Source organism: Ambystoma mexicanum, chromosome 13 (assembly GCF_040938575.1).
Source record: "Ambystoma mexicanum isolate Mex_15411 chromosome 13, UKY_AmexF1_1, whole genome shotgun sequence".
Lineage (NCBI taxonomy): Eukaryota > Metazoa > Chordata > Amphibia > Caudata > Ambystomatidae > Ambystoma > Ambystoma mexicanum.
The window spans coordinates 738,384,274-738,411,777 of record NC_090938.1 but is presented as its reverse complement, the minus strand read 5'-3'; the positions used below and the strand labels follow the sequence as shown (position 1 = coordinate 738,411,777).

Genomic DNA, 27,504 nt, shown 5'->3' with positions numbered 1-27,504 from the left:
TGCTTGCATAGGATTTGATGGTCTACTAAGTCAAACGCCGCTGATAAGTCGAGAAGTAGTAGCAGGGCGGTTTTGCCATTGTCTCTAAGCATGTCAATTTGGGCCTTGAGGTCGATCAACGCTGTTTCAGTCCTGTGTTGGGGTCTGAAGCCAGACTGGTGGACTCCTAAGGGGTGGTTTTGTTCTAAGTATTTCTGTATTTGGAGGTATGCTACCTTGTCTAGGATCTTAAGCAGGAAAGGGACTGTCGTGATGGGTCTGTAATTAGTGGGTATAGAAGGGTTCAATGATTGTTTCTTGAGTAATGGGAGCACCCAAGACTCTTTGAGGTTGTTGGGGATGGAGCCAGTGGAGAAGGAGGAGTTGAGGAGTTTTGAGATAAAGGGGCACAGGTCTCTGGCTGCGTCTTTGATGATTTGGGAAGGGCACGGATTGTCTTGGCAGTTTGATGGTTTGAGAGTGATTATGACTTTTTCAACCTCTAAGATTGAAACTTTTGAGAAGCTGAAGCGGTGTCAGGGTTTTTGTGTGGGTTTTTGTGTGGATGTGGACGTGCTGACTAGCGGGGTTTAATGGTGAAGGGTTTCTTTTTTATTAGCAATCTTAACCTGGAGGGATGCTACTTTGTTGGAGAGGGCATTTTGGATACTGGTGCACCAGCGTTTATCCTTCACGCAGGTGTCTAGGACTGGGATGGGCGTTTCCAGTTCTTCTAGGATTGTGAACAGTTCTTTTATGCTAGAGTTAGCTTGAGAGATTCTCTGGTTATAGGACTCTTGCTTGGCTAGTAGAATTTCTTTCTTGTAGTGGGATGTTAAATTGCTCAGGTTAATCTTGTTGTCATATGAGGGTGAATGTCTCCATATCTGTTCACTTTTTCATTGTTCGAGTGAGTGATTTCAAGTATGGGGAAACCCAGGTGTTCCGATGTCTTTTAGGTTTTCTCTTTCTTAGTTTAAGTGGGGTGATAGAGTCAAGGGCTGCGGTCATTATTTTGTTGTATTCATTGACAAGTGTGTGGGGGTCAGTAGACTCTGATAGAGAGTTTAGCGTGGGTAGAACGAGAGGTACACGTTTTTCGGCCGTGATGTTTCTTTCGTTCCTGGTGAGAATGGCAGGGGCTATGAGGTTGTTGGGGGGAGACGGTGTTAGGGCCTCAAGTGAGAAGGTTAGGAGGTAGTGGTCAGACCATAGCTGTGGAGTGATGGAGGTAATGGAGGCATAGCAGTTATAGTCAGCCACTCAGTGAAGGGTTGTCCCCTTGTTGTGGGTTGGGAGGGTCACCTTTTGGTTGAAACCTAGTTCTGCCACGGTGTTGGCAATTAGTGCAGCATGTTGGTCTTTAGGGTCTTTGAACATTAGGTTCAAGCCACCTAGAATAAGGCTTTGGGACATGTTTTTTAAGTTATCAGAGAGGATGGAGGTTAGGTCCTCTTCGAATGAATGACGAGAGTTTGTGAATTGGCTATGGGTAGTTTGGCGGTGAGGGACTCGCAGGAATCATAGTTGTGTGATGGGGCGAGTCTCAGGGCTAGGCTGGTTTTAGCAATTATAGCGAGGCCTCCGCCTCGGCTCTCAGTTCTATCCACTCTGAGTAAAGTGTAGTCCTCTGGGACCGCCAGCATGAGGGCAGGACCAGCTGCGGTGTGGAGCCAGGATTCAGTAATGGCAAAGAAATCAAGTCTTTCGAGCTGTAAGCGGTCGGCTATTTCTGAGGCGTGTGCTACTATAGAGCGGGCATTTATCAGGGCACCTCTGATGAGTGGGATAATACTCTCAGAAGAGACTATTAATGGGGATGCAGGCGAATGACCGACAGCGGCACTGTGACAGGGATCGGGTGTGAGGGGCTGTGACGCGCACGTGTCCCCGTCACAGCATGTGGGCCAGGGAATGTGATGGGACAAGCGGCGAGGGACTGTGACACACGAGCACGGGACTGTGACAAGGACACACATGCAAAGGACTGTGTGGGGTAATGAAGTACTAATAGAGTGTCGGTTCGAGGATATGGGAACTGGGACGAGGATGAGGGAGGGAGGGGTAATGGATTACTAATAAAGGATCGGGATGAGGAAGGGGGAGGTGGGGTAATGGATTGCTAATGGGGTATCAGGACAAGGATGAGTGAGGTGGGCGAATAGGGTACCAGGATGAGGAAAAGTGAAACAGGGCTATTGGGGGACTGGAACAAGGAAGAGGGAGGCTGTGTTAAAGGGATACCAAGATGAGGATGGGTGAGGCAAGGTTGATGGTGTACAGGGATGAGTAAGGGTGATGCAGGGTAATGGGGTACTGAGATGAGGAAATGTGAGGTAGGCGTAGTGGGGTATCAGGACCAGGAAGCGCGAGGTGTGGCTAATAGGCTACCAGGAAGAGGAAGAGAGAGGAAGGGGTAACGCGGTACAGAGATGAGGAGATGTGAGGCGGGGTAATTGGGTACCGAGAGGAAGAAGGCTGAGATGGGGTAATGTGGTACAGAGATGAGGAGGTGCGAGGCGGGTTAATTGGGTACCGAGAGGAAGAAGAGTGAGATGGGGTAATGTGGTACAGAGATGGGGAGGTGTGAGGTGGGGTAATTGGGTACTGAGAGAAAGAAGGGTGAGATGGGGTAATCTGGTACGGTTCTACGTTATTTCGTCGACCACTTTTTCATTGTGGGACTTTTCATCGCCGACCCTTTCATCGCCAGCATTTTTATTTTATTTTATTTTTTTATTTATGGGGGGCTGTGCCACCCCAAACCAACCCCTTACTTAAATAATCATACCCCAACCCGCACAAACACCCCACCCTAAAAATATATATATTTTTTAAAATGTTGGCGATGAAAGGGTCGGGCGATGAAAAGTCCCACGATGAAAAAGTGGTCGACGAAATGCGTGTATACCTCTGGTACAGAGATGGGGAGGTGTGAGGCGGGGTAATTGGATACCGAGAGGAAGAAGGCTGAGATGGGGTAATGTGGTACAGAGATGAGGAGGTGCGAGGCTGGTTAATTGGGTACCGAGAGGAAGAAGAGTGAGATGGGGTAATGTGGTACAGAGATGAGGAGCTGTGAGGCGGGGTAATTGGGTACAGATAGTAAGAAGGGCGAGATGGGGTAATGTGGTACAGAGATGAGGAGGTGTGAGGCGGGGTAATTGGGTACCGAGAGGAAGAAAGGTGAGATGGGGTAATGTGGTACAGAGATGAGGAGGTGCGAGGCGGGTTAATTGGGTACCGAGAGGAAGAAGAGTGAGATGGGGTAATGTGGTACAGAGATGAGGAGCTGTGAGGCGGGGTAATTGGGTACAGATAGTAAGAAGGGCGAGATGGGGTAATGTGGTACAGAGATGAGGAGGTGTGAGGCGGGGTAATTGGGTACCGAGAGGAAGAAAGGTGAGATGGGGTAATGTGGTACAGAGATGAGGAGCTGTGAGGCGGGGGAATTGGGTACAGATAGTAAGAAGGGCGAGATGGGGTAATGTGGTACAGAGATGAGTAGGTGTGAGGCGGAGTAATTGGGTACAGATAGTAAGAAGGGCGAGATGGGGTAATGTGGTACAGAGATGAGGAGTTGTGAGGTGGGGTAATTGGGTACCAAGAGGAAGAAGGGTGAGATGGGGTAATGTGGTACAGAGATGCGGAGGTGTGAGGCGGGGTAATTGGGTACAGATAGTAAGAAGGGCGAGATGGGGTAATGTGGTACAGAGATGGGGAGGTGTGAGGCGGGGTAATTGGGTACCGAGAGGAAGAAAGGTGAGATGGGGTAATGTGGTACAGAGATGAGGAGCTGTGAGGCGGGGTAATTGGGTACAGATAGTAAGAAGGGCGAGATGGGGTAATGTGGTACAGAGATGAGGAGGTGTGAGGCGAAGTAATTGGGTACCGAGAGGAAGAAGGGTGAGATGGGGTAATGTGGTACAGAGATGAGGAGGTGTGAGGCGGGATAATTGGGTACCGAGAGGAAGAAGGGTGAGATGGGGTAATGTGGTACAGAGATAAGGAGGTGTGAGGTGGTGTAATTGGGTACTGAGATGAAGAAGGGCGAGATGGGGTAATGTGGTACAGAGATGAGGAGTTGTGAGGTGGGGTAATTGGGTACCAAGAGGAAGAAGGGTGAGATGGGTAATGTGGTACAGAGATGAGGAGGTGTGAGGCGGGGTAATTGGGTACTGAGATGAAGAAGGGCGAGATGGGGTAATGTGGTACAGAGATGAGGAGTTGTGAGGTGGGGTAATTAGGTACCGAGAGGAAGAAGGGTGAGATGGGGTAATGTGGTACAGAGATGAGGAGGTGTGAGGCGGGGTAATTGGGTACCGAGAGGAAGAAGGGCGAGATGGGGTAATGTGGTACAGAGATGAGGTGGTGTGAGGCAGGGTAATTGGGTACCGAGAGGAAGAAGGGTGAGATGGGGTAATGTGGTACTGAGATGAGGAGGTGTGAGGCGGGATAATTGGGTACCGAGAGGAAGAAGGGTGAGATGGTGTAATGTGGTACAGAGATGAGGAGGTGGGAGGCGGGATAATTGGGTACCGAGAGGAAGAAGGGTGAGATGGTGTAATGTGGTACAGAGATGAGGAGGTGTGAGGCGGGGTAATTGGGTACCGAGAGGAAGAAGGGTGAGATGGGGTAATGTGGTACAGAGATGAGAGGTGCGAGGCGGGGTAATTGAGTACCGAGAGGAAGAAGAGTGAGATGGGGTAATGTGGTACAGAGATGAGGAGGTGTGAGGCGGGGTAATTGGGTACTGAGATGAAGAAGGGCGAGATGGGGTAATGTGGTACAGAGATGAGGAGGTGTGAGGCGGAGTAATTGGGTACCGAGAGGAAGAAAGGTGAGATGGGGTAATGTGGTACAGAGATGAGGAGCTGTGAGGCGGGGTAATTGGGTACAGATAGTAAGAAGGGCGAGATGGGGTAATGTGGTACAGAGATGAGGAGGTGTGAGGCGGGGTAATTGGGTACCGAGAGGAAGAAAGGTGAGATGGGGTAATTTGGTACACAGATGAGGAGGTGTGAGGCGAAGTAATTGGGTACAGATAGTAAGAAGGGTGAGATGGGGTAATGGGTACAGAGATGAGGAGTTGTGAGGTGGGGTAATTGGGTACCAAGAGGAAGAAGGGTGAGATGGGGTAATGTGGTACAGAGATGAGGAGGTGTGAGGCAGGGTAATTGGGTACAGATAGTAAGAAGGGCGAGATGGGGTAATGTGGTACAGAGATGAGGAGGTGTGAGGCGGGGTAATTGGGTACCGAGAGGAAGAAAGGTGAGATGGGGTAATGTGGTACAGAGATGAGGAGCTGTGAGGCGGGGTAATTGGGTACAGATAGTAAGAAGGGTGAGATGGGGTAATGTGGTACAGAGATGAGGAGGTGTGAGGCGGAGTAATTGGGTACAGATAGTAAGAAGGGCGAGATGGGGTAATGTGGTACAGAGATGAGGAGGTGTGGGGCGGGGTAATTGAGTACCAAGAGGAAGAAAGGTGAGATGGGGTAATGTGGTACAGAGATGAGGAGCTGTGAGGCGGGGTAATTGGGTACAGATAGTAAGAAGGGAGAGATGGGGTAATGTGGTACAGAGATGAGGAGGTGTGAGGTGGAGTAATTGGGTACAGATAGTAAGAAGGGCAAGATGGGGTAATGTGGTACAGAGATGAGGAGTTGTGAGGTGGGGTAATTGGGTACCAAGAGGAGGAAGGGTGAGATGGGGTAATGTGGTACAGAGATGAGGAGGTGTGAGGCGGGATAATTGGGTACCGAGAGGAAGAAAGGTGAGATGGGGTAATGTGGTACAGAGATGAGGAGCTGTGAGGCGGGGTAATTGGGTACAGATAGTAAGAAGGGTGAGATGGGGTAATGTGGTACAGAGATGAGGAGGTGTGAGGCGGAGTAATTGGGTACAGATAGTAAGAAGGACGAGATAGGGTAATGTGGTACAGAAATGAGGAGGTGTGGGGCGGGGTAATTGAGTACCAAGAGGAAGAAAGGTGAGATGGGGTAATGTGGTACAGAGATGAGGAGCTGTGAGGCGGGGTAATTGGGTACAGATAGTAAGAAGGGCGAGATGGGGTAATGTGGTACAGAGATGAGGAGGTGTGAGGTGGAGTAATTGGGTACAGATAGTAAGAAGGGCAAGATGGGGTAATGTGGTACAGAGATGAGGAGTTGTGAGGTGGGGTAATTGGGTACCAAGAGGAGGAAGTGTGAGATGGGGTAATGTGGTACAGAGATGAGGAGGTGTGAGGTGGGATAATTGGGTACCGAGAGGAAGAAAGGTGAGATGGGGTAATGTGGTACAGAGATGAGGAGCTGTGAGGTGGAGTAATTGGGTACAGATAGTAAGAAGGGCAAGATGGGGTAATGTGGTACAGAGATGAGGAGTTGTGAGGTGGGGTAATTGGGTACCAAGAGGAGGAAGTGTGAGATGGGGTAATGTGGTACAGAGATGAGGAGGTGTGAGGAGGGGTAATTGGGTACCGAGAGGAAGAAAGGTGAGATGGGGTAATTTGGTACAGAGATGAGGAGCTGTGAGGCGGGGTAATTGGGTACAGATAGTAAGAACGGCGAGATGGGGTAATGTAGTACACAGATGAGGAGGGGTGAGGCGGAGTAATTGGGTACAGATAGTAAGAAGGGTGAGATGGGGTAATGGGTACAGAGATGAGGAGTTGTGAGGTGGGGTAATTGGGTACCAAGAGGAAGAAGGGTGAGATGGGGTAATGTGGTACAGAGATGAGGAGCTTTGAGGCGGGGTAATTGGGTACAGATAGTAAGAAGGGCGAGATGGGGTAATGTGGTACAGAGATGAGGAGGTGTGAGGCGGGATAATTGGGTACCGAGAGGAAGAAGGGTGAGATGGGGTAATGTGGTACAGAGATAAGGAAGTGTGAGGCAGGGTAATTGGGCACTGAGATGAAGAAGGGTGAGATGGGGTAATGTGGTACAGAGATGAGGAGTTGTGAGGTGGGGTAATTAGGTACCGAGAGGAAGAAAGGTGAGATGGGGTAATGTGGTACAGAGATGAGGAGGTGTGAGGTGGAGTAATTGGGTACAGATAGTAAGAAGGGCGAGATGGGGTAATGTGGTACAGAGATGAGGAGGTGTGAGGCGGGGTAATTGGGTACAGATAGTAAGAAGGGCGAGATGGGGTAATGTGGTACAGAGATGAGGAGGTGTGAGGCGGGGTAATTGGGTACCGAGAGGAAGAAAGGTGAGATGGGGTAATGTGGTACAGAGATGAGGAGCTGTGAGGCGGGGTAATTGGGTACAGATAGTAAGAAGGGCGAGATGGGGTAATGTGGTACAGAGATGAGGAGGTGTGAGGCGGAGTAATTGGGTACAGATAGTAAGAAGGGCGAGATGGGGTAATGTGGTACAGAGATGAGGAGGTGTGAGGCGGGGTAATTGAGTACCGAGAGGAAGAAAGGTGAGATGGGGTAATGTGGTACAGAGATGAGGAGCAGTGAGGCGGGGTAATTGGGTACAGATAGTAAGAAGGGCGAGATGGGGTAATGTGGTACAGAGATGAGGAGGTGTGAGGTGGAGTAATTGGGTACAGATAGTAAGAAGGGCGAGATGGGGTAATGTGGTACAGAGATGAGGAGTTGTGAGGTGGGGTAATTGGGTACCAAGAGGAGGAAGGGTGAGATGGGGTAATGTGGTACAGAGATGAGGAGGTGTGAGGCGGGATAATTGGGTACCGAGAGGAAGAAGGGTGAGATGGGTAATGTGGTACAGAGATAAGGAAGTGTGAGGCAGGGTAATTGGGCACTGAGATGAAGAAGGGTGAGATGGGGTAATGTGGTACAGAGATGAGGAGTTGTGAGGTGGGGTAATTAGGTACCGAGACGAAGAAGGGTGAGATGGGGTAATGTGGTACAGAGATGAGGAGGTGTGAGGCGGGATAATTGGGTACCGAGAGGAAGAAGGGTGAGATGGTGTAATGTGGTACAGAGATAAGGAGGTGTGAGGTGGTGTAATTGGGTACTGAGATGAAGAAGGGCGAGATGGGGTAATGTGGTACAGAGATGAGGAGTTGTGAGGTGGGGTAATTGGGTACCAAGAGGAAGAAGGGTGAGATGGGGTAATGTGGTACAGAGATGAGGAGGTGTGAGGCGGGGTAATTGGGTACTGAGATGAAGAAGGGCGAGATGGGGTAATGTGGTACAGAGATGAGGAGTTGTGAGGTGGGGTAATTAGGTACCGAGAGGAAGAAGGGTGAGATGGGGTAATGTGGAACAGAGATGAGGAGGTGTGAGGCGGGGTAATTGGGTACTGAGAGGAAGAAGGGCGAGATGGGGTAATGTGGTACAGAGATGAGGTGGTGTGAGGCGGGGTAATTGGGTACCGAGAGGAAGAAGGGTGAGATGGGGTAATGTGGTACTGAGATGAGGAGGTGTGAGGTGGGATAATTGGGTACCGAGAGGAAGAAGGGTGAGATGGTGTAATGTGGTACAGAGATGAGGAGGTGTGAGGCAGGATAATTGGGTACCGAGAGGAAGAAGGGTGAGATGGTGTAATGTGGTACAGAGATGAGGAGGTGTGAGGCAGGGTAATTGGGTACCGAGAGGGAGAAGGGTGAGATGGGGTAATGTGGTACAGAGATGAGGAGGCGTGAGGCGGGGTAATTGGGTACTGAGATGAAGAAGGGCGAGATGGGGTAATGTGGTACAGAGATGAGGAGGTGTGAGGCTGAGTAATTGGGTACCGAGAGGAAGAAAGGTGAGATGGGGTAATGTGGTACAGAGATGAGGTGCTGTGAGGCGGGGTAATTGGGTACAGATAGTAAGAAGGGTGAGATGGGGTAATGTGGTACAGAGATGAGGAGTTGTGAGGTGGGGTAATTGGGTACCAAGAGGAAGAAGGGTGAGATGGGGTAATGTGGTACAGAGATGAGGAGGTGTGAGGCGGGGTAATTGGGTACAGATAGTAAGAAGGGCGAGATGGGGTAATGTGGTACAGAGATGAGGAGGTGTGAGGCGGGGTAATTGGGTACCGAGAGGAAGAAAGGTGAGATGGGGTAATGTGGTACAGAGATGAGGAGCTGTGAGGCGGGGTAATTGGGTACAGATAGTAAGAAGGGCGAGATGGGGTAATGTGGTACAGAGATGAGGAGGTGTGAGGCGGAGTAATTGGGTACAGATAGTAAGAAGGGCGAGATGGGGTAATGTGGTACAGAGATGAGGAGGTGTGAGGCGGGGTAATTGGGTACAGATAGTAAGAAGGGCGAGATGGGGTAATGTGGTACAGAGATGAGGAGGTGTGAGGCGGGGTAATTGGGTACCGAGAGGAAGAAGGGCGAGATGGGGTAATGTGGTACAGAGATGAGGAGGTGCGAGGCGGGGTAATTGAGTACCGAGAGGAAGAAGAGTGAGATGGGGTAATGTGGTACAGAGATGAGGAGGTGTGAGGCGGGGTAATTGGGTACCGAGATGAAGAAGGGTGAGATGGGGTAATGTGGTACAGAGATGAGGAGGTGTGAGGCGGAGTAATTGGGTACCGAGAGGAAGAAAGGCGAGATGGGGTAATGTGGTACAGAGATGAGGAGCTGTGAGGCGGGGTAATTGGGTACAGATAGTAAGAAGGGCGAGATGGGGTAATGTGGTAAAGAGATGAGGAGGTGTGAGGCGGGGTAATTGGGTACCGAGAGGAAGAAAGGTGAGATGGGGTAATTTGGTACAGAGATAAGGAGCTGTGAGGCGGGGTAATTGGGTACAGATAGTAAGAAGGGCGAGATGGGGTAATGTGGTACACAGATGAGGAGGTGTGAGGCGGAGTAATTGGGTACAGATAGTAAGAAGGGTGAGATGGGGTAATGTGGTACAGAGATGAGGAGTAGTGAGGTGGGGTAATTGGGTACCAAGAGGAAGAAGGGTGAGATGGGGTAATGTGGTACAGAGATGAGGAGGTGTGAGGCGGGGTAATTGGGTACAGATAGTAAGAAGGGCGAGATGGGGTAATGTGGTACAGAGATGAGGAGGTGTGAGGCGGGGTAATTGGGTACCGAGAGGAAGAAAGGTGAGATGGGGTAATGTGGTACAGAGATGAGGAGCTGTGAGGCGGGGTAATTGGGTACAGATAGTAAGAAGGGCGAGATGGGGTAATGTGGTACAGAGATGAGGAGGTGTGAGGCGGAGTAATTGGGTACAGATAGTAAGAAGGGCGAGATGGGGTAATGTGGTACAGAGATGAGGAGGTGTGAGGCGGGGTAATTGGGTACCGAGAGGAAGAAAGGTGAGATGGGGTAATGTGGTACAGAGATGAGGAGCTGTGAGGCGGGGTAATTGGGTACAGATAGTAAGAAGGGCGAGATGGGGTAATGTGGTACAGAGATGAGGAGGTGTGAGTTGGAGTAATTGGGTACAGATAGTAAGAAGGGCGAGATGGGGTAATGTGGTACAGAGATGAGGAATTGTGAGGTGGGGTAATTGGGTACCAAGAGGAGGAAGGGTGAGATGGGGTAATGTGGTACAGAGATAAGGAAGTGTGAGGCAGGGTAATTGGGCACTGAGATGAAGAAGGGTGAGATGGGGTAATGTGGTACAGAGATGAGGAGTTGTGAGGTGGGGTAATTAGGTACCGAGAGGAAGAAGGGTGAGATGGGGTAATGTGGTACAGAGATGAGGAGGTGTGAGGCGGGATAATTGGGTACCGAGAGGAAGAAGGGTGAGATGGTGTAATGTGTTACAGAGATACGGAGGTGTGAGGTGGTGTAATTGGGTACTGAGATGAAGAAGGGCGAGATGGGGTAATGTGGTACAGAGATGAGGAGTTGTGAGGTGGGGTAATTGGGTACCAAGAGGAAGAAGGGTGAGATGGGGTAATGTGGTACAGAGATGAGGAGGTGTGAGGCGGGGTAATTGGGTACTGAGATGAAGAAGGGTGAGATGGGGTAATGTGGTACAGAGATGAGGAGTTGTGAGGTGGGGTAATTAGGTACCGAGAGGAAGAAGGGTGAGATGGGGTAATGTGGTACAGAGATGAGGAGGTGTGAGGCGGGGTAATTGGGTACTGAGAGGTAGAAGGGTGAGATGGGGTAATGTGGTACAGAGATGAGGTGGTGTGAGGCGGGGTAATTGGGTACCGAGAGGAAGAAGGGTGAGATGGGGTAATGTGGTACTGAGATGAGGAGGTGTGAGGTGGGATAATTGGGTACCGAGAGGAAGAAGGGTGAGATGGTGTAATGTGGTACAGAGATGAGGAGGTGTGAGGCGGGATAATTGGGTACCGAGAGGAAGAAGGGTGAGATGGTGTAATGTGGTACAGAGATGAGGAGGTGTGAGGCGGGGTAATTGGGTACCGAGAGGAAGAAGGGTGAGATGGGGTAATGTGGTACAGAGATGAGGAGGTGCGAGGCGGGGTAATTGAGTACCGAGAGGAAGAAGAGTGAGATGGGGTAATGTGGTACAGAGATGAGGAGGCGTGAGGCGGGGTAATTGGGTACTGAGATGAAGAAGGGCGAGATGGGGTAATGTGGTACAGAGATGAGGAGGTGTGAGGCTGAGTAATTGGGTACCGAGAGGAAGAAAGGTGAGATGGGGTAATGTGGTACAGAGATGAGGAGCTGTGAGGCGGGGTAATTGGGTACAGATAGTAAGAAGGGCGAGATGGGGTAATGTGGTACAGAGATGAGGAGGTGTGAGGCTGGGTAATTGGGTACCGAGAGGAAGAAAGGTGAGATGGGGTAATGTGGTACAGAGATGAGGAGCTGTGAGGCGGGGTAATTGGGTACAGATAGTAAGAAGGGCGAGATGGGGTAATGTGGTACAGAGATGAGGAGGTGTGAGGCGGAGTAATTGGGTACAGATAGTAAGAAGGGTGAGATGGGGTAATGTGGTACAGAGATGAGGAGGTGTGAGGCGGGGTAATTGGGTACCGAGAGGAAGAAAGGTGAGATGGGGTAATGTGGTACAGAGATGAGGAGCTGTGAGGCGGGGTAATTGGGTACAGATAGTAAGAAGGGCGAGATGGGGTAATGTGGTACAGAGATGAGGAGGTGTGAGGCGGAGTAATTGGGTACAGATAGTAAGAAGGGCGAGATGGGGTAATGTGGCACAGAGATGAGGAGTTGTGAGGTGGGGTAATTTGGTACCGAGAGGAGGAAGGGTGAGATGGGGTAATGTGGTACAGAGATGAGGAGGTGTGAGGCGGGGTAATTGGGTACCGAGAGGAAGAAGGGTGAGATGGGGTAATGTGGTACAGAGATGAGGAGGTGTGAGGCGGGGTAATTTGGTACCGAGAGGAAGAAAGGTGAGATGGGGTAATGTGGTACAGAGATGAGGTGGTGTGAGGTGGGGTAATTGGGTACCGAGAGGAAGAAGGGTGAGATGGGGTAATGTGGTACAGAGATGAGGAGGTGTGAGGCAGGGTAATTGGGTACAGATAGTAAGAAGGGCGAGATGGGGTAATGTGGTAGAGGGATGAGGAGGTGTGAGGCGGGGTAATTGGGTACCGAGAGGAAGAAAGGTGAGATGGGGTAATGTGGTACAGAGATGAGGAGCTGTGAGGCGGGGTAATTGGGTACAGATAGTAAGAAGGGCGAGATGGGGTAATGTGGTACAGAGATGAGGAGGTGTGAGGTGGAGTAATTGGGTACAGATAGTAAGAAGGGCGAGATGGGGTAATGTGGTACAGAGATGAGGAGTTGTGAGGTGGGGTAATTGGGTACCGAGAGGAAGAAGGGTGGGATGTGGTAATGTGGTACAGATAGTAAGAAGGGCGAGATGGGGTAATGTGGTACAGAGATGAGGAGTTGTGAGGTGCGGTAATTGGGTACAGATAGTAAGAAGGGCGAGATGGGGTAATGTGGTACAGAGATGACGAGTTGTGAGGTGGGGTAATTGGGTACCGAGAGGAAGAAAGGTGAGATGGGGTAATGTGGTACAGAGATGAGGAGCTGTGAGGCGGGGTAATTGGGTACAGATAGTAAGAAGGGCGAGATGGGGTAATGTGGTACAGAGATGAGGAGTTGTGAGGTGGGGTAATTGGGTACCGAGAGGAAGAAGGGTGGGATGGGGTAATGTGGTACAGAGATAAGGTGGTGTGAGGTGGGGTAATTGGGTACAGATAGTAAGAAGGGCGAGATGGGGTAATGTGGTACATAGATGAGGAGCTGTGAGGCGGGGTAATTGGGTACAGATAGTAAGAAGGGCGAGATGGGGTAATGTGGTACAGAGATGAGGAGTTGTAAGGTGGGGTAATTGGGTACCGAGAGGAAGAAGGGTGGGATGGGGTAATGAAGTCAGCAAATAAGGAAGAGTGCGACAGGGATAATGGGGGACTAAGAGAAGGAACAGTGAAGTGGGGATAAGGTGTTACTGGGATTGGGAAGATGGAGGCCTGGGTAATTGGGGACTGGGACGGGATAGAGGGAGGCTGGGGGTAATGGCAGTACTGGGACAAGGAAGTGTGGGTGTGGTAATGGAGTACTAATGGGGTACGGGGACAAGGAAGAGGGAGGTGGTGGGAATAGGGTACAGGAACGAATAAGAATGAGGCAAGTGTAATGGGGGGCGGGGAGAGGTAAGGTGGGAACAGGATGACAGAGGGGCACATGGGTAATGCGGGGCCTGCCCATGACACGTCTTATGAACACATCACTGAGTGCATTCCAGTCATATTGTATCTATCCTAGATAGAATCGCCTCTACTGGACGATAGATAACAGGTTATAGATGAAATACCTGCTAAGAATTCCCTCATAACCTCACAGTCTCCAGATCCGGCACCAGTAGCACCAAACACTTCAGAAAAGCACATTATTACAAATGTAGTTTTATCTACTCTGGGACGTGCACAGTTAGTTGCCTGCCACTCCCCCTCACTCCACCACTTATTTTGTACGTATTTTATTTTGTTTATAAAAATAACGTACATTGTCTGTAGTAGTTATTTTTTCCATCCTTTTCTGAAACAAATTCTCTGTGAACACCAAAGATGGCACTGGAATTTTGCTTTTGAAATAAATTTGCTGCCTCCGCTTCAAGCAATGCACCATGGGAAAAATATGATTTTTTTGGACCAGGCACCCCATTCTCTGTCACATTTTAAAAACAACTACTGGTCGAATTTACACAAAACACAGAAAGAAGTATCTGCGCTGCGTTCTGCCCAACTTGCTTCTTATTTGGTGCGAATCCGTCCAGCGGTTTTCGCTCTGTGCCTGTTCAGAGAAAGCGCCTTTTTCGCTATGGGAAAATGAATGGGATCGGTCCTAGAGCAGATTTCTGTTCCTCGCTTAATAACTTTTGAACCATTGGAAGAATTTGCTCCCACTTTTCCAGTTGCAGGGGTGCCCATGCCCGGCATTTCTCCTGGAAAATTTCAGGCAGATATATCCAACGAGTCAAAGGTCACACACACACACACACGTGCACACGCGCACACACGGACACACACATGCACAGACGCACGCGCGCACACACACACACACACACACACACATACATACATACATACATACAAGCGAACACAACACACACTCATAGACACAAGGCCCCTCACTCTGGGCTTGGGACCATTACTCTTGGTTCAGATTTGGAGGTGAATACCCCCACATACAGCTCTGTGCCTTTACTTTAAAGCTCTGCAGGTTTCTGAGCCCCGAGATGGAGTCACAGAACAGCTAAATAAAACCTCAAGGCCCTACATCCAGTGCTTTAAGTGGGGTAAGAAATTGAGGGGGGAGCCCTCATTTGGAGGTCGGCTTCCATGATGGGCGTGGCCTGAAAAGTACACAAACCATGGTACGGTACGCGAACAAATATATAAATATATGCAAGCGTTTATATAGATGTATGCATACCTTGTATTTGTTCCTTATTATGGTTTGTGTATATGTTACATATTTCTATGTTTATAAAAGATGGCTTGAAAGGTGCACAATTCAAGTCATCTTTTATACAACTTTGCCAACGGACGAAGACACCTCTGACTCAGTGATCTGTGTGCTGCAGAGCAGACTAGATCACTGAGTCCGAGGTGTCTTTGACCCTCGGTGAACCTGGGGGTTCTGTGATCTAATCTGATCTTCATAGCAGATTAGATCGTGGACCCCCAAGGTTCACTGATGGTCAAAGACGCCTTGGTGACCTGGAGAGGGGATAGGGAAACAAAGGGACCGTAACTTGCTCTCTTGACCCCTGGCATGAGGGGTCGCAAGAGGAAGTTACAGTGACTGACAGAAGTGCCAGCCAGCCACAACGTTGCTGAAACTGCAACTTCCAATTTGAGAGACACTTTGGCTGGATGGCACTTCTGTCAATCACAGCTTGCCTGACTTGAAAATGGCGGGCTCATTTACCGTCACGGCCGTGGTGGGATAATGTGTCCCACCGTGCTGTGGTGGGACTGGGGGGCCCAAGCTAAGCCACACTTTTTGGAGACTGCCAAGGCCCAGCCCTGGCCCACTTAAAGCACTGCCTACATCTCACACGTGTCAACCATTAAAACCATACTATATGGGGCTGGAGTTTGTCCCTTAACACCTGACCGCCTCTTTTCTTCCCTCCTCCAGCCCCCATCCTGAAAGTGAGATAAGGTTCCCTGTGCCCAGCCCCATTCAGGCAAACTCGGGACACATGCTTTCAGGAAAGACACACACACGCGCTGTACATAGCCACCATCTAGGGCCGTCTCACCATATGCGATGACTCCGATGACACCAATGATCAGCACCCAGATGAGGATCCCGGCCGTGAACTGCAGCAAGAGGAGGAAGAGGAGGCTGAGGACCATTGCAATCCCAAGACAGCTGAGGGAGGAGAGAGAAGCGACAACGGGCTGCGTCAATGAGGGCACCTGCTCATCTACTGAGAACTTGACAGTCCTTTTCCACCCCCTGACCACACCTGCCAGCTCCATTATTGGTGAAATACATATTCAGATTGACGTTTCATTGAGCTCCCGGCTGAACAAAGTAGATAACACTTGTGTGCTGTTCATCCAAAAATCCCACATTATTTTCCACCTTTTTCCTCTATGAGGCTGTCAATGCCCCCCTCTAATTCCTTTCCCCATCCCATCGCCCTGAAGCTTTCATAGGCTTCAGTGCTCCATAACAGACCAGGAAGCATCCGGACTGTTCCACGGCCCTCCAGATGTGGCGAGCAACATGACTCACCTGCTATCAATAGTGTCCAGGGCAAGCCCATTTCTGGTGCAAGAAGCGTGCGCCGGCCACCTTGTTGTAAGTGTGGAAAGGATCAGCTACTTACCTGTAACTATCGTCCTCCAGGGATGGATCTTTCACAGATCAACAAGCCTCGAATAATTCCCCATCGACCTTCTGGTAATCCTCCACGGCAATATATATTCCCTGGAATCTTACCCTCTTCACTTGGTCCCGTTCCAGCCCAAGCAATGAGCGGATGGGCTCCAAGCTGCCGCTCCAAAGGCCATGATTGGATTTTCCGGAAATGAGTGTAGCCTTTTGCCATATACGGCGTGCCCCCGGCCTCGAAGGGAAGTGGGCAGGAAGCATGTGAATCTATGAAAGAAGCCGACGCTGGAGAACTACAGCCACGGGTAAGTATTTATGCACCTCTAGCACTGGTCCTTTCATTGGTTCACATTCAGACCGCAGAGGAGAGGAGAGGACGGTACGGTGTAGGAGGCAATAGGCCTATCCCTAATCCCACTATATTAAGATAGGTTCCTAAGGGTAGTTTGTGCTGTTGTGGATTTGGCTCTGGCAGTAATAGGGGTTCATACATGGATTACTACTGGAAGGATCAATGAACTATAATCTAAAATAAAGTATTAAATGAATGAATGATGATATGATAGTTTATTTATATAGCACCTATACACAATGTGTTTCAAAGCGCTTCAAGGGAAGGGAGGGAACAAGGGAAAATACAATGACATTCTTACAGGCCATGAACAATAAGGATGTGAAATTAACTATCTTATTCGACCTGACGACATTTCAGATAGTGCAAGAGCTAAGACATAGATAAGGAAGGGATGGGGAGAGTGGGAAGGAAGGAAATGGAAACAGACAGGCGACTACCGTACTAGGCCTGATGACATTTCTGGTAGAGCGGAGAAAATAAAAGGTGAGGGAGAGGGGTGCAGAAAGGGAGGGGAGGAAGAAATCAAGCGACTGTTGTACTAGGCCTCGTGACATTTCAGATAGGGCTGGAGAGGGTGGGGTGGGGGGATAAATAAAGGGAAGGGGAAGGAGACAGATGAGGTTGCTATCATACTAGGTCCAGGGACAATTCTGATAAAGTGCATAGAAGAAAGTAAGGGGAGGAGGGGAGGAGGGGAGGGGATAGGAAAAGGGAGAAAGGGAGAGGAGGAGAGAACAGAGAGTAATGCGTCCAAGTGATGCGTAAATGTGTGCAGTGTTGCAGCAGCACTTCTGTCCGTGGCTCTCATTGCAGCTCTGTCTTTGGTGGACCCACTGCCACGGTCCCCTGAATGTGCCTGTAGGCTTCTGGATGGCAGAGGTCAATGCAGGCTACTATAAAGCGGGAGATACACTGCTCAGACAACAGTTTGCGCTTACTGGCTAGTACACAAGCTGCAAACAGCTAGCCAGACATGTGAATATCTTGCTTCCCTTCTATAGTGCCCCCCCCCCATGCCCCATCAAGGGTAAGTGAGTAGTGTCCTTTTACTATCCCGGGTATCCAACACTCTCTGGATTGGTGGTGAATGGCTCTTAAACTAGAAGGTGTTGACTAGTTAAAGTGAACCGCTGACAGCACTTATGGGATGGAGTGCAAGTTCAAGAACCACCTGTGCCTGAAGAAAGTAGTATAAGGTTCCTTTTATAGAGAACGCTTGAAGCATGCCCACTCTCCTTGCAGAAATGATGGCATGGATTGGGGAGCGCCCATCATTAGCTTTGATAGCACAATGTTGGGAGCCCACACTGTTCACTCCGAAAGGTCCCCTGAGAAATGGCTTATTAGCACCGGAGTGGGCGACGCAAGCAATCAGGCTGCTTGGATTGCAGGCTGAATCGACCGATCCAAGCAACTTGATGGCTGCTTCCACCGTCCCTCCATCTTTCCCCTACACTCCCATCCCTTCCAATTTCCAGTCCCTCCCACCTCCAGCCCAATTTACCTGATTACTACAGCAGCAGCGCTGTCCCTGCTGAACGCCATGGAAATGGAAGAGGGGTTTAAGGAACTCATGGTGGCAATAGTGAAGACAGACACAAGTGGAACACGGTTCAAGGGTGTTTATTTAACTTCAATGGGTTGGTAAAACGCCTAATCTAACCCTAAGTCTAAAGATGGGCGCAAGCTATGACCATCAAAATAACACAGTCCTAGTGGAGTCTTGTCAAAATAAAGGGCCTATTTTAATAAACCTATTGCCAATCCTTACTTCTAAATACAAATAGTGTGGGAAAATGATGTATGCAAAAGAAGTAGTGTTCATGAAATAATAGGCCAGGATAGTTGAGTGGGAAGCTCCTCCTTCCCCACGTTTCAGCACGGGGCAAGGCGGAACACTCAAGCTTTCAACACCCTCTTACTTCTGTGGCTCGAGGATGCACTTCAGCACATTAGTCAGGGCTTTCTGCGACCAAGTCTTTTTCCCAAAACAAAGTCTCTTGTTCGCAGGATACCTGGACACATACAAAACAAAGTTCCTTCTCTTCTTCAGGTTTTCTTTAAAGTTCACAAGGTTAAGGGTTGACGGTTTCTAATGGGTCTCCTTCAGCAGGGCTCAGATCTGTCGTTCACATTCCTCCTTCATTCTTAGTTCACTGTTCACTATAGATCTCCCTCAGCTGGGCTTGGACCTGTTGTTAACAATTCCTTCTTCCTTAGTTAATCGAAGATTTTCGACTGTGCAAGGCCTTTGCTTAATCTCTGCATGGCATGACCACTTCGATGCATTTCACATGCATTCCTTTTCAGCTACGATACACCAAAAACAGAGACCTTTGACTGGGCACACCAGCGGTGCAGGACCACTCTGTTATTTTATCCCTCCTTTGACACTTACACGCACCAGGTTTCTTTCATTCTCGTAAACTCACTGGTTGCCGTGTGCACAGTTCTCCTGTATTTCGCTTTTATTCAGGGCTGCTTGCAGCCTACCCTCTCCCAGCTTCCTGGAGATACGTCCGCCTAGCCACCCCACAGCCTCTCTCCAGCACTGAGTCAGCATCTCAGCTCCACGTTCTCCTCCGGTCTCTCAAGGCTTCTTTCTGCACTCTGGCTTTCTGGGTCCTCTCCATGCTCTCGGCGTCTCCCCAAAAGCTCTTTGGGTTCTCGGACCCCTTCTTAATGTTCACACACAAGGGTCTCCCTCAGCCGGGCTCGGACCCCCTCGCAGTTTTAAAAAATAAATGGTTTTGGACTTCCAGTCCCAGAATGCACTTGCTTGTATTTTGCTCCCACTTCACCAGCTCCCCAAAAATGGCATTCTCGATCCTATTACCTGCCCCTCAGAGGCCTGGGTTCTCCTGTTACATCCAGGGGAGGAGGTCTGATGTGAGTGCCGCTAGGCAACCCCAGCTGCCCCTGGTTTGGTTCCCTAGAGGCACAGCTCCCACACTGCAGCCTCCCCTGCACTCACAGGTCCAGTGTTTGGGCAGTGGGCAGTTCCGCCTCCTACAGGCCTTCCAGGTTCTCTCCAGTTTGATTGGTCTAACTCTGGCTTCTCTGCACCTTCCAGCATCCCCCAGCTCGCTCAAAGTGTGCCTATGTGCTGTGTCTTTTATACTGTCTGGGAGATTGAACAGTTTTCTGCCTGGCCTCATTATCGAGACAAAATGGAGATTGCCCATAGGAATCCATGGTACGTAGGTTCCTATGGGAAATCTTCATAGCTCTGTAACTCTTCTTCCTCGTCCCAGTGGTTTTCAACATTGGAGAGGGGATGTGGGGAGGGTAAGATTCACAATATCCCACTAGGGTTGGGAAAGAATAGGATGTTTGGTAATTAGGGAAAGGGGACTACTGCATCTCACCTGTTGGCATCCCACTCCAAATTCCCAAGGTCCCTCCACCCAGGTGATCTTCCCGCACTGGTCCACCCCGAGGGTCTGGATCCAAAAGCGATGGCTGTGCCCTGGCCACCTGAGCAGAGGATCCAGGAGAAAAAGAAGTGAGAATATCCATGGGTTTCTCACAGGGCTCCGTATGGAGCCACGCCTTCCTGATCCATGGTGGCCATCTTTAGTGAGTATTTTGTTTCAATGAAGAGGATGCCGCAAGGCATCACGTTAATTGAAACAAAAAATGTTGCCCTAAGGGCAACATTTTTTGCCCTTTATGCTAGTGCTAATAGCAATAATATCCGATTCAGCCCACCAGATCAGGTGGTAATGGCACCGGGGCCCAACGTTAAGGCCCTCACACTGAACTTTGGGTAATGGGCCGTTACCACCCGATTCAGCCCGCCGGATCAGGTATTATTGCTTAAATAAATAATTCACAGGGAAAAGAAGGAACAAGTCTATCCCTTTTGTTATGTGGAATGGAGGCCTGATGGACCTTCTGGGTGTCTGGCCTAAACCTACCTTTGTTAGTGATAACAAGTAAGTAAACAACTGACGAGGCTGAGCTAAGATGGGGTGAACAGATCCACTTCTTCTTTTCCTTGTGTGTCCTTCCAGGGAAGGTGGTGTAGCACTGGATTAAAATGCCATGCATTCTCAGGTTATAATCACCTTTTCAATACCTCCAGCAATGCCAGGCAGCAATTAAGAGCTCTCCCTTGTGCCTGGGTGAGAATGCACTGGTGATTCGTAAGTGTTTGTCTGGGCACTAGTACTGCTGTTCTTCAAGAGGCATTGGGGGGAAACCCCACACAGACAAGTTAGTTAATGGTTTAGATCTAGGATCTTTATTTGGGAACCTCATAATAAAAAGGGCCGTCATACGGTAGCAGGTTTTTCTTAAGGCTCAGCCATACGAATACCAAACTGTCAATGTGAGAGATGGGTCACCCTATCACTGTGAGTTTCCATCTCGTCTTGTATTAATTGGGGACTTGATCAAAAACAAACGCCTTTCTCATGTTCTCTCTCCTGGGTGATGATGATTCCTGGTCTTAAAGAATCTGCCAGCTTCTCAAACCTCTGGTGATCCTCCGTTTCTGGCAATAGGGTCCATGTGTTATACCTTTCCATCAGCTTTGGCTCGGAGGAGATTGAAGAAAAAACAAACAAAAGGTTCAGCAAGTTTATCGGTTGGTGCTTCCTCTGTCTCCATGAAGAAGAAAACCAAATAGAGTCCTCCACTATAGTAGTCTCGCTTTCCGAGTCCCTCCCCTGCATCACTCACAGGCTCGTGATCAAGGCTCGAATGGATGCAATGATATCCTGGTTCCAGGTGTGCTGATCAGGTCAGCACAGGTTGGATGGCATCATTTAGGCCAAGTGAACATTCCTGCGGAAGCTTCATGCTTTGCTGTAGCGGGATCCACAGTGTCTCTGAGAGGTGAGGTAGGCCCAGGAAGAACTCTGTGTGTGACTAGGTGCTACGGTGCTTCCCTGTACCCGGCGTCACGTCCAATAACCCAAGCCCATTTCACCTTCCTCCACATTGAACCGATGCTCACTGGCGCTTAGGACCTGTCTCTAAATCTTCTCGCTAACCGCATAAGTCTTCCCCGACCCTAGCGTCTCTCGATCAAGTCCCTTATGCATCTTGTATGTGCTGCTCCGCCGCCTCCTTTTTAGTCCAGCTGGATCTGAAGAACTCTGGCCCCTTCGTGGATATAAGGGGCAGGTGGAGGTTGTCGAGGAGGGTTCTCTCTGCCGATAGGAATGTTATCCACTTGACCTCCGCATGCACCTCAATCTGAAGGAGTGTCTTGATGAATCTCTGGTCCCTCAAGGTTTGCTGCATCTGGTCTTCCACTTCATTTACTTAAGTGTTTACTTACCTTTGTTCCAATAAGCTCAGAGCCAACATACGGCAGGTCTTAAAGATTTAGTTTGAAGTTCTGGATTTCCTCCAAGCTTCCCTGGTATGGCCTCGTGCCATTTGGTGAAAACTGATCTCCACAACGTTGATTGCTTTAATGGCATAATTCAATGGCAGTTCTCCCCTTCCAATTATATCCTTTGTTTTTGGCTGTTTATCCTCTGACAGATGTTCTTCTTGTGCCACATTTATTTATTTATTTATTTATTTTCCATTTGTATAGCGTGCTAAGCCCTTGGGCATCAAGGCGCAGTTAGATAAAACCAGTTACACATAAGAGAACCAGAATATATAGCACATATCTCATGGTCATGTCTTCTACCTATGGCTAAAGTATCGGCAACTGTTTTGGCAAGGGATGCGGTGCATAATAAGTTCTGTCCATAAGCATCCAAAGCACATGCCTCATTGTCAGGCGATGTTGACGCACCAGCTGGTTGCTCGACCAATACCATGCGAAAGTCGCAACCCCTAGACAGCCTGGTGGGACCTTGGAGACATAGCGGAGATTCATCCAATGACTTATAACAATTGTCTGGTCGTTGACAAGGAGATGGTGTGATGAAAGGCGGCTTAATTAAGAGGGATCCTGTTTCTGGGCTGGGGTCCATTATCAGAGGCCATGTGACTGTCTTTCTTTGCCATCCCAATCTGTCATGAATTTTGTTTCCTCCGAATTTATTTTTAATCAAAAAGGAGTGGAAACCATTATTATTGCAAAGATAGTATCATCTGGCTGAGATAGCCTTGGGGGGGATGAGGGGCAGAGAGCACTGGGCCCTGTGTATGGGACCACAGTCGTCGCATTCATCCTGCTCATCTGAGACAGCTCTACTGCTTCTCTCCCATCCTCCTGCTCCTCAGTTTGATCAAAGATGACTTCACGCGGGCTTAGTTTAGCATTCTGGATCAAATCAATGCATGGCCGAGATTGACTCGGTCAGGGTTTACTTTAAGGTGGTTTAATTTTTGAATCTTGAAATGTGTATAAAATTTGGTAACAATTATAAATCACATTTTTACTTAGTCTTCGTGTCAGGATTTCTCCCACATCTGAGTGCAGTCTTAACTAAGCAATAAGCCCCGAACTTGGGGATGAGGGAGCATTACTGTGCATAGTTACATGCCCCGGGGCCTTACCTGAAGCAGTGACACCCCCCAGTGAGGGGCTCATTGCTATTAGTACTCTGGCCCGTGAGACCGGACTACTAATAGCATATATTTTCAGTTGCGAGACTCTCCGGCGTTTTGCAACTGAAAAAAGAAGAAAAAAAAGATGGCTGCCATGGAACAGGAAACAAAGTCCGTCCTCCCTTTCCATGGCAGCCATTTAAAAGATTTTTTAAAAAGTAAACAAAGAAGATGGCCATCATGGAATGGATGAAGGGACACGTAGTCCCATCTCTTTTCCAATGGCGGCCTGTTGCAGAAGGAATTCCGAGGGATGCGGCTGGACCGGAGACATGTTGGGCAGGTAAGGACCCAGCAAGGGCCAATCAGACCATTTGAAAAAATCTGATTGTCCCTCGCTGGGTACAAATGATGTTATTATCAAATGTTAAGGGACTGAATTTATTGGCCTCCGAATGATGAAATACTGAGTTGGCCCTTGCAGAATTTGTACTTGCCAAGTGCAGAAATGCCTCATGTCAATGGCAATCCCTTTAAACCGTGACTTACCCACCAAGCACGTATTGCCCCATTTGTAATATGCTGGCAACCAGACAGACCAACACCATCTTATAGGGAACAAGGCAAATTGCAGCTAGACAGGCTGTCTTGCCACATGGCAAATTGCAGCTAGAGATGTTGTCTCATCACATGGCAATTTGCAGTTAGAGAGCCTGTCTCGTCACATGGTAAACTACAGCTAGAAAGGCAGACTCATCACATGGAAAATTGCAGCTAGTGAGGCTGTCTCGTCACATGGAAAATTGCAGCTAAGGAGAGGCTGTCTCATCAAATGACAAACTGCAGTTAGAGAGGCTGTCTCGTCACATGGCAAATTGCAGCTGGAGAAGAACAAGTTACTTACCCCAGGTAACGTTCTTTCTACTAGATGTTCCGCACACGTATTCCTCATCTTTGATGTTCGTAATTCATCTTCAGCTGCTTCGGAAAAACAAATGTCTGCAGAAGGCGTTGTGCGTCGATGCAGTCGACTTGATGTGAAGGATGATGTCATCAAAGGTATATATAGCACTGTGGGGTAGGTTGGGCGGGCGATGAGGAATACTTTGGAGAAACATCACATCGAAAGAACATTACCAGGGGTAAATAACTTGTTCTTCGAATGGATTGTGTCCTCCCACCTATGCCTCATCGTTGATAGACTCCCAAAGCAGTGTTAGATTTGGTGGAGGGAGTACGAATTTAGTTTTTAATGGTTTTCATGAACCGAATGCAGGACTGCTTCGCCAAAGCTCCCATCCTGACCGAGGGAAGACTCCAGGCAGTCACTTTTTTGTGAACATGTGAATAGCAGACCACGTTGCTGCCTCACAAATACTTTTTATCGGTAGACCCCTTTACAGGGCTGTAGATTTAGCCATGGCCCTGGCGGAATAGGGCCTTAATCCTTCCGGAGGATCCTTGCCCGCTAGTCTGTAACTTTCTGAAATTGCCAGAATGATCCACCTGGATAAGGTCTGTTTCGTAACAGCCTGACCCAGTTTGTGGCCTGTATAGCCAATGAAAAGCTGATCATCAATGCAAAGTTCTGACAGCCTAGATATATAAAAGCTCCGAGCTGTACGAGGGTTCAACCGGTGTAATCTCTCCTCCTCCTTACGAGGATGAGGTGGGGGATAGAAAGAAGGTAAAACAACGTTCTGCCCTACGTGAAAATCAGAAATGATTTTGGTTAAGAATGAAGGCTTAACCCTCAGAACAACCCTATCCTTATGGATGATAGTAAAAGGTGGCTTGGATGAAAGTGCCTGCAATTCACTCACTCTACGGGCTGAAGTTAAAGCTGCCAAGAGAATGGTTTTAAAAGTTAACAACCGTAATGGACATGAATGTAAAGGTTCAAAGGGTGCCCACATTAGAAATGTTAGTATCAGATTAAGGTCCCAAATTGGAAATATGAACATTCTTCAGATCAGCGCTTAAAGATGGATAGCGCTGCCAAATAGCCCCTAATAGTTCCAACCTGGAGCCCCAGATTGGCTAAGGATAGTAGAAAGGATAACACCTCAGGTGTTTCGCACAGAAAAGGGTCTACATTCTTGTCTCTGCGCCAGTTGCAGAATTTGTTCCAGCAGCAACGGTACAAAGACTTTGTTGCTGGACTTCTGGGTGAAAGGAAAATCTCCAGTACGTCATCCGGGAGGTCTCAATCCTTGTATCTCAGCCTATCAGAAACCAAGGCTGAGTGTTTTGACCTCTGGATGGAGAACCCGACCCTCCTCTCGCGAGAGAAGGTCCTCTCTTAGTGGAAGATGCATTGGAGGGCAGATGGACATGTCCCACGTACTCCTGGCCCAATCCAGGGCAACTAGGCTCATGCGTTTCCTGAACAACCTCCTATCATGTGAGGAATGATGGGGATTGGAGGAAATGCGTTCAGGAGTGGAAAGTCCTAATCCACTACGAACGTGTCTCCTAGAGCTCCTCTTGGGGGAAATTCCCTGGAGCAGTACAGTTTGCACTTACGGTTGACACTGGTTGCAAACAGATCCACTTGAGGGACTCCCCAGAGGGGAAGATCTCTTGAAAGACTTCCTGAGCTAGTTCTCACTCATGGGAGACAGTGCTCTGCCTGAACAGAGCGTGCGCCGCTGTGTTCTCTTCTCTGGCTAGGTGGACTGCCGATAGAGAGATTCCTTTTTGAATTGCCCAGTAACGGAGCTGCATTGCCTTTCTGCACAGTAGTAGTGACCCTACGCCTCCTCTTTTGATGAGGTAGCACATGGCCACTGTGTTGTCTGTCATTATCAGGACATTCTTTCCCTGTAGAGAGGGCAGAAAGGCCTTTAGCACTAGTCTGATTGCCCTCAGCTCCAAAAGATTGATATGTAGTTTTCACTCCGATGGAGACCAACGACCGCTGACTGTCAGACCATTGGTGTGGGCTCCCCACCCGGGAATGAGTCGTCCGTCACTACTGTTATTTCCAGCCATGGTTGCCAAAAGGGTTCTCCCTTCAGAATGTTGTCCTTGCAGGCCCACCACAGAAGATCCCGCGCGACCCTAGTTGGAATCTGCAGTAGGTACGACATCTTTCCTGAGAGCTGGGAGCATTGAGTTCTTAGATCCCATTGAAGGGAACTCATTCTCAGGCAGGCCTCTGGCACCAGAAAATGCAGGATGCCATGAGGCCGAGCAACCTAAAAAAAATCGAAGGCCGGGAGATGTTGGCCTCACCTCGGGTGGCAAGCTCTTTCCCAAGGAAGTATCCAGTACAGCCCCGATTAACTGGAGCTTTTGAGAAGGTGTCATATGGGACTACTTGTAATTGAGGGAGAAGCCCAGGCAGGTCGCGTTGAGATGATGCAGGACTTGTTCGGGAGAATGCGTCCTGATCAGCCAACCGTCCAGGTAGGGGTAGACGTGAATCCCCCCTCTCCTGAGACTCACTGTCCCCACCGCCATTAGCTTGGTGAACACCCTTGGGGCCGAGGGCCGCCTGAATGGCAGAACTTTAAACTGATCATGAGAACCATCAACAGCAAACTTCAAGTATTTTCTGTGCTTCAGATGGATTGGCACATGACAATAAGCATCCTGAAGATCCAATGATACCATCCAATCCTGGAGCTGGAGGGCCTTAAGGATCTGAGAAAGTGTGACCATTTTGAACTTGTCCTTCCTGAGGAACTTGTTAAAGTATCTCAAGTCCAAGATGGGTCTCAGTCCTCTGTCCTTATTGGGTATTAGGAAATATGGAGAATACCATCCCTTGTTCCTCTTTGCTACAGGCACCGGCTCTATAGCGCCTTTATCTAGCAGGGTTAAAGTTTCATGCACAAGGAGCGGATCTGGAATCCTCAAAGAGTGGCTCCCCGGTGGATTGCTCTGAGGTCTCTGAATGAAAGGAGGGCAGTACCTGTGGGCTGTGGTTTCCAATGCCCAAGCATGCGAAGTAATGTCTCACCATTCTTCTAGAGGCTGAGACAGTCTGCCCCCCCCCCCCACTGGTGAACTGTGACTCAAGACCTCAAAGGTTTTGAGACGGCTGATGCAGTGGCAGATGGTAAAGATGCTGCAGCTTGGGAGGGCTTTGCACCTCTACCTCGTCCATCACGGGGGAATATTCTTTGGCCTCTTTGACCAGCCATTCCTCTCGCTCTTCAAATTGAGAAGTAGTAGCGAAAAGATCTACCCCTCCAAGGTTGTCCACGAGGCCGAAAAGGCTGAGGCTGCCTAATAGCAGCACCAAAGGATTTGGCTGCCGCCTTTGAGGTCTGAAACTTCTCAAGGCTATCGTCAGCCTTGTTGCCAAAAAGGTGAGACCCTTCAAAGGGCATGTTGAGAAGCCTAGATTGCACATCAGGTGCAAAACCTAACTTTCTCAACCATGCAAATCTGCGTATAATGGTTCTAGTAGCCATGGCCCTGCTGGTGCTGTCAGCAGAATCCAGAACCGACTGAAGAGACTCACACGTGGCTCCT

General features: G+C 49.1%; 1 protein-coding gene across 1 annotated transcript in view; it reads right to left on the bottom strand.

Moving 5' to 3' along the window:
* SLC44A4 (solute carrier family 44 member 4) overlaps positions 1-27,504 on the bottom strand; it is a 322,971-nt gene that overhangs the window by 90,290 nt on the left and 205,177 nt on the right. Inside the window, exon 10 of the mRNA XM_069635013.1 lies at positions 15,622-15,734. Coding sequence (XP_069491114.1) covers positions 15,622-15,734 — 113 coding nt within the window. The remainder of the gene's footprint in view (positions 1-15,621; positions 15,735-27,504) is intronic.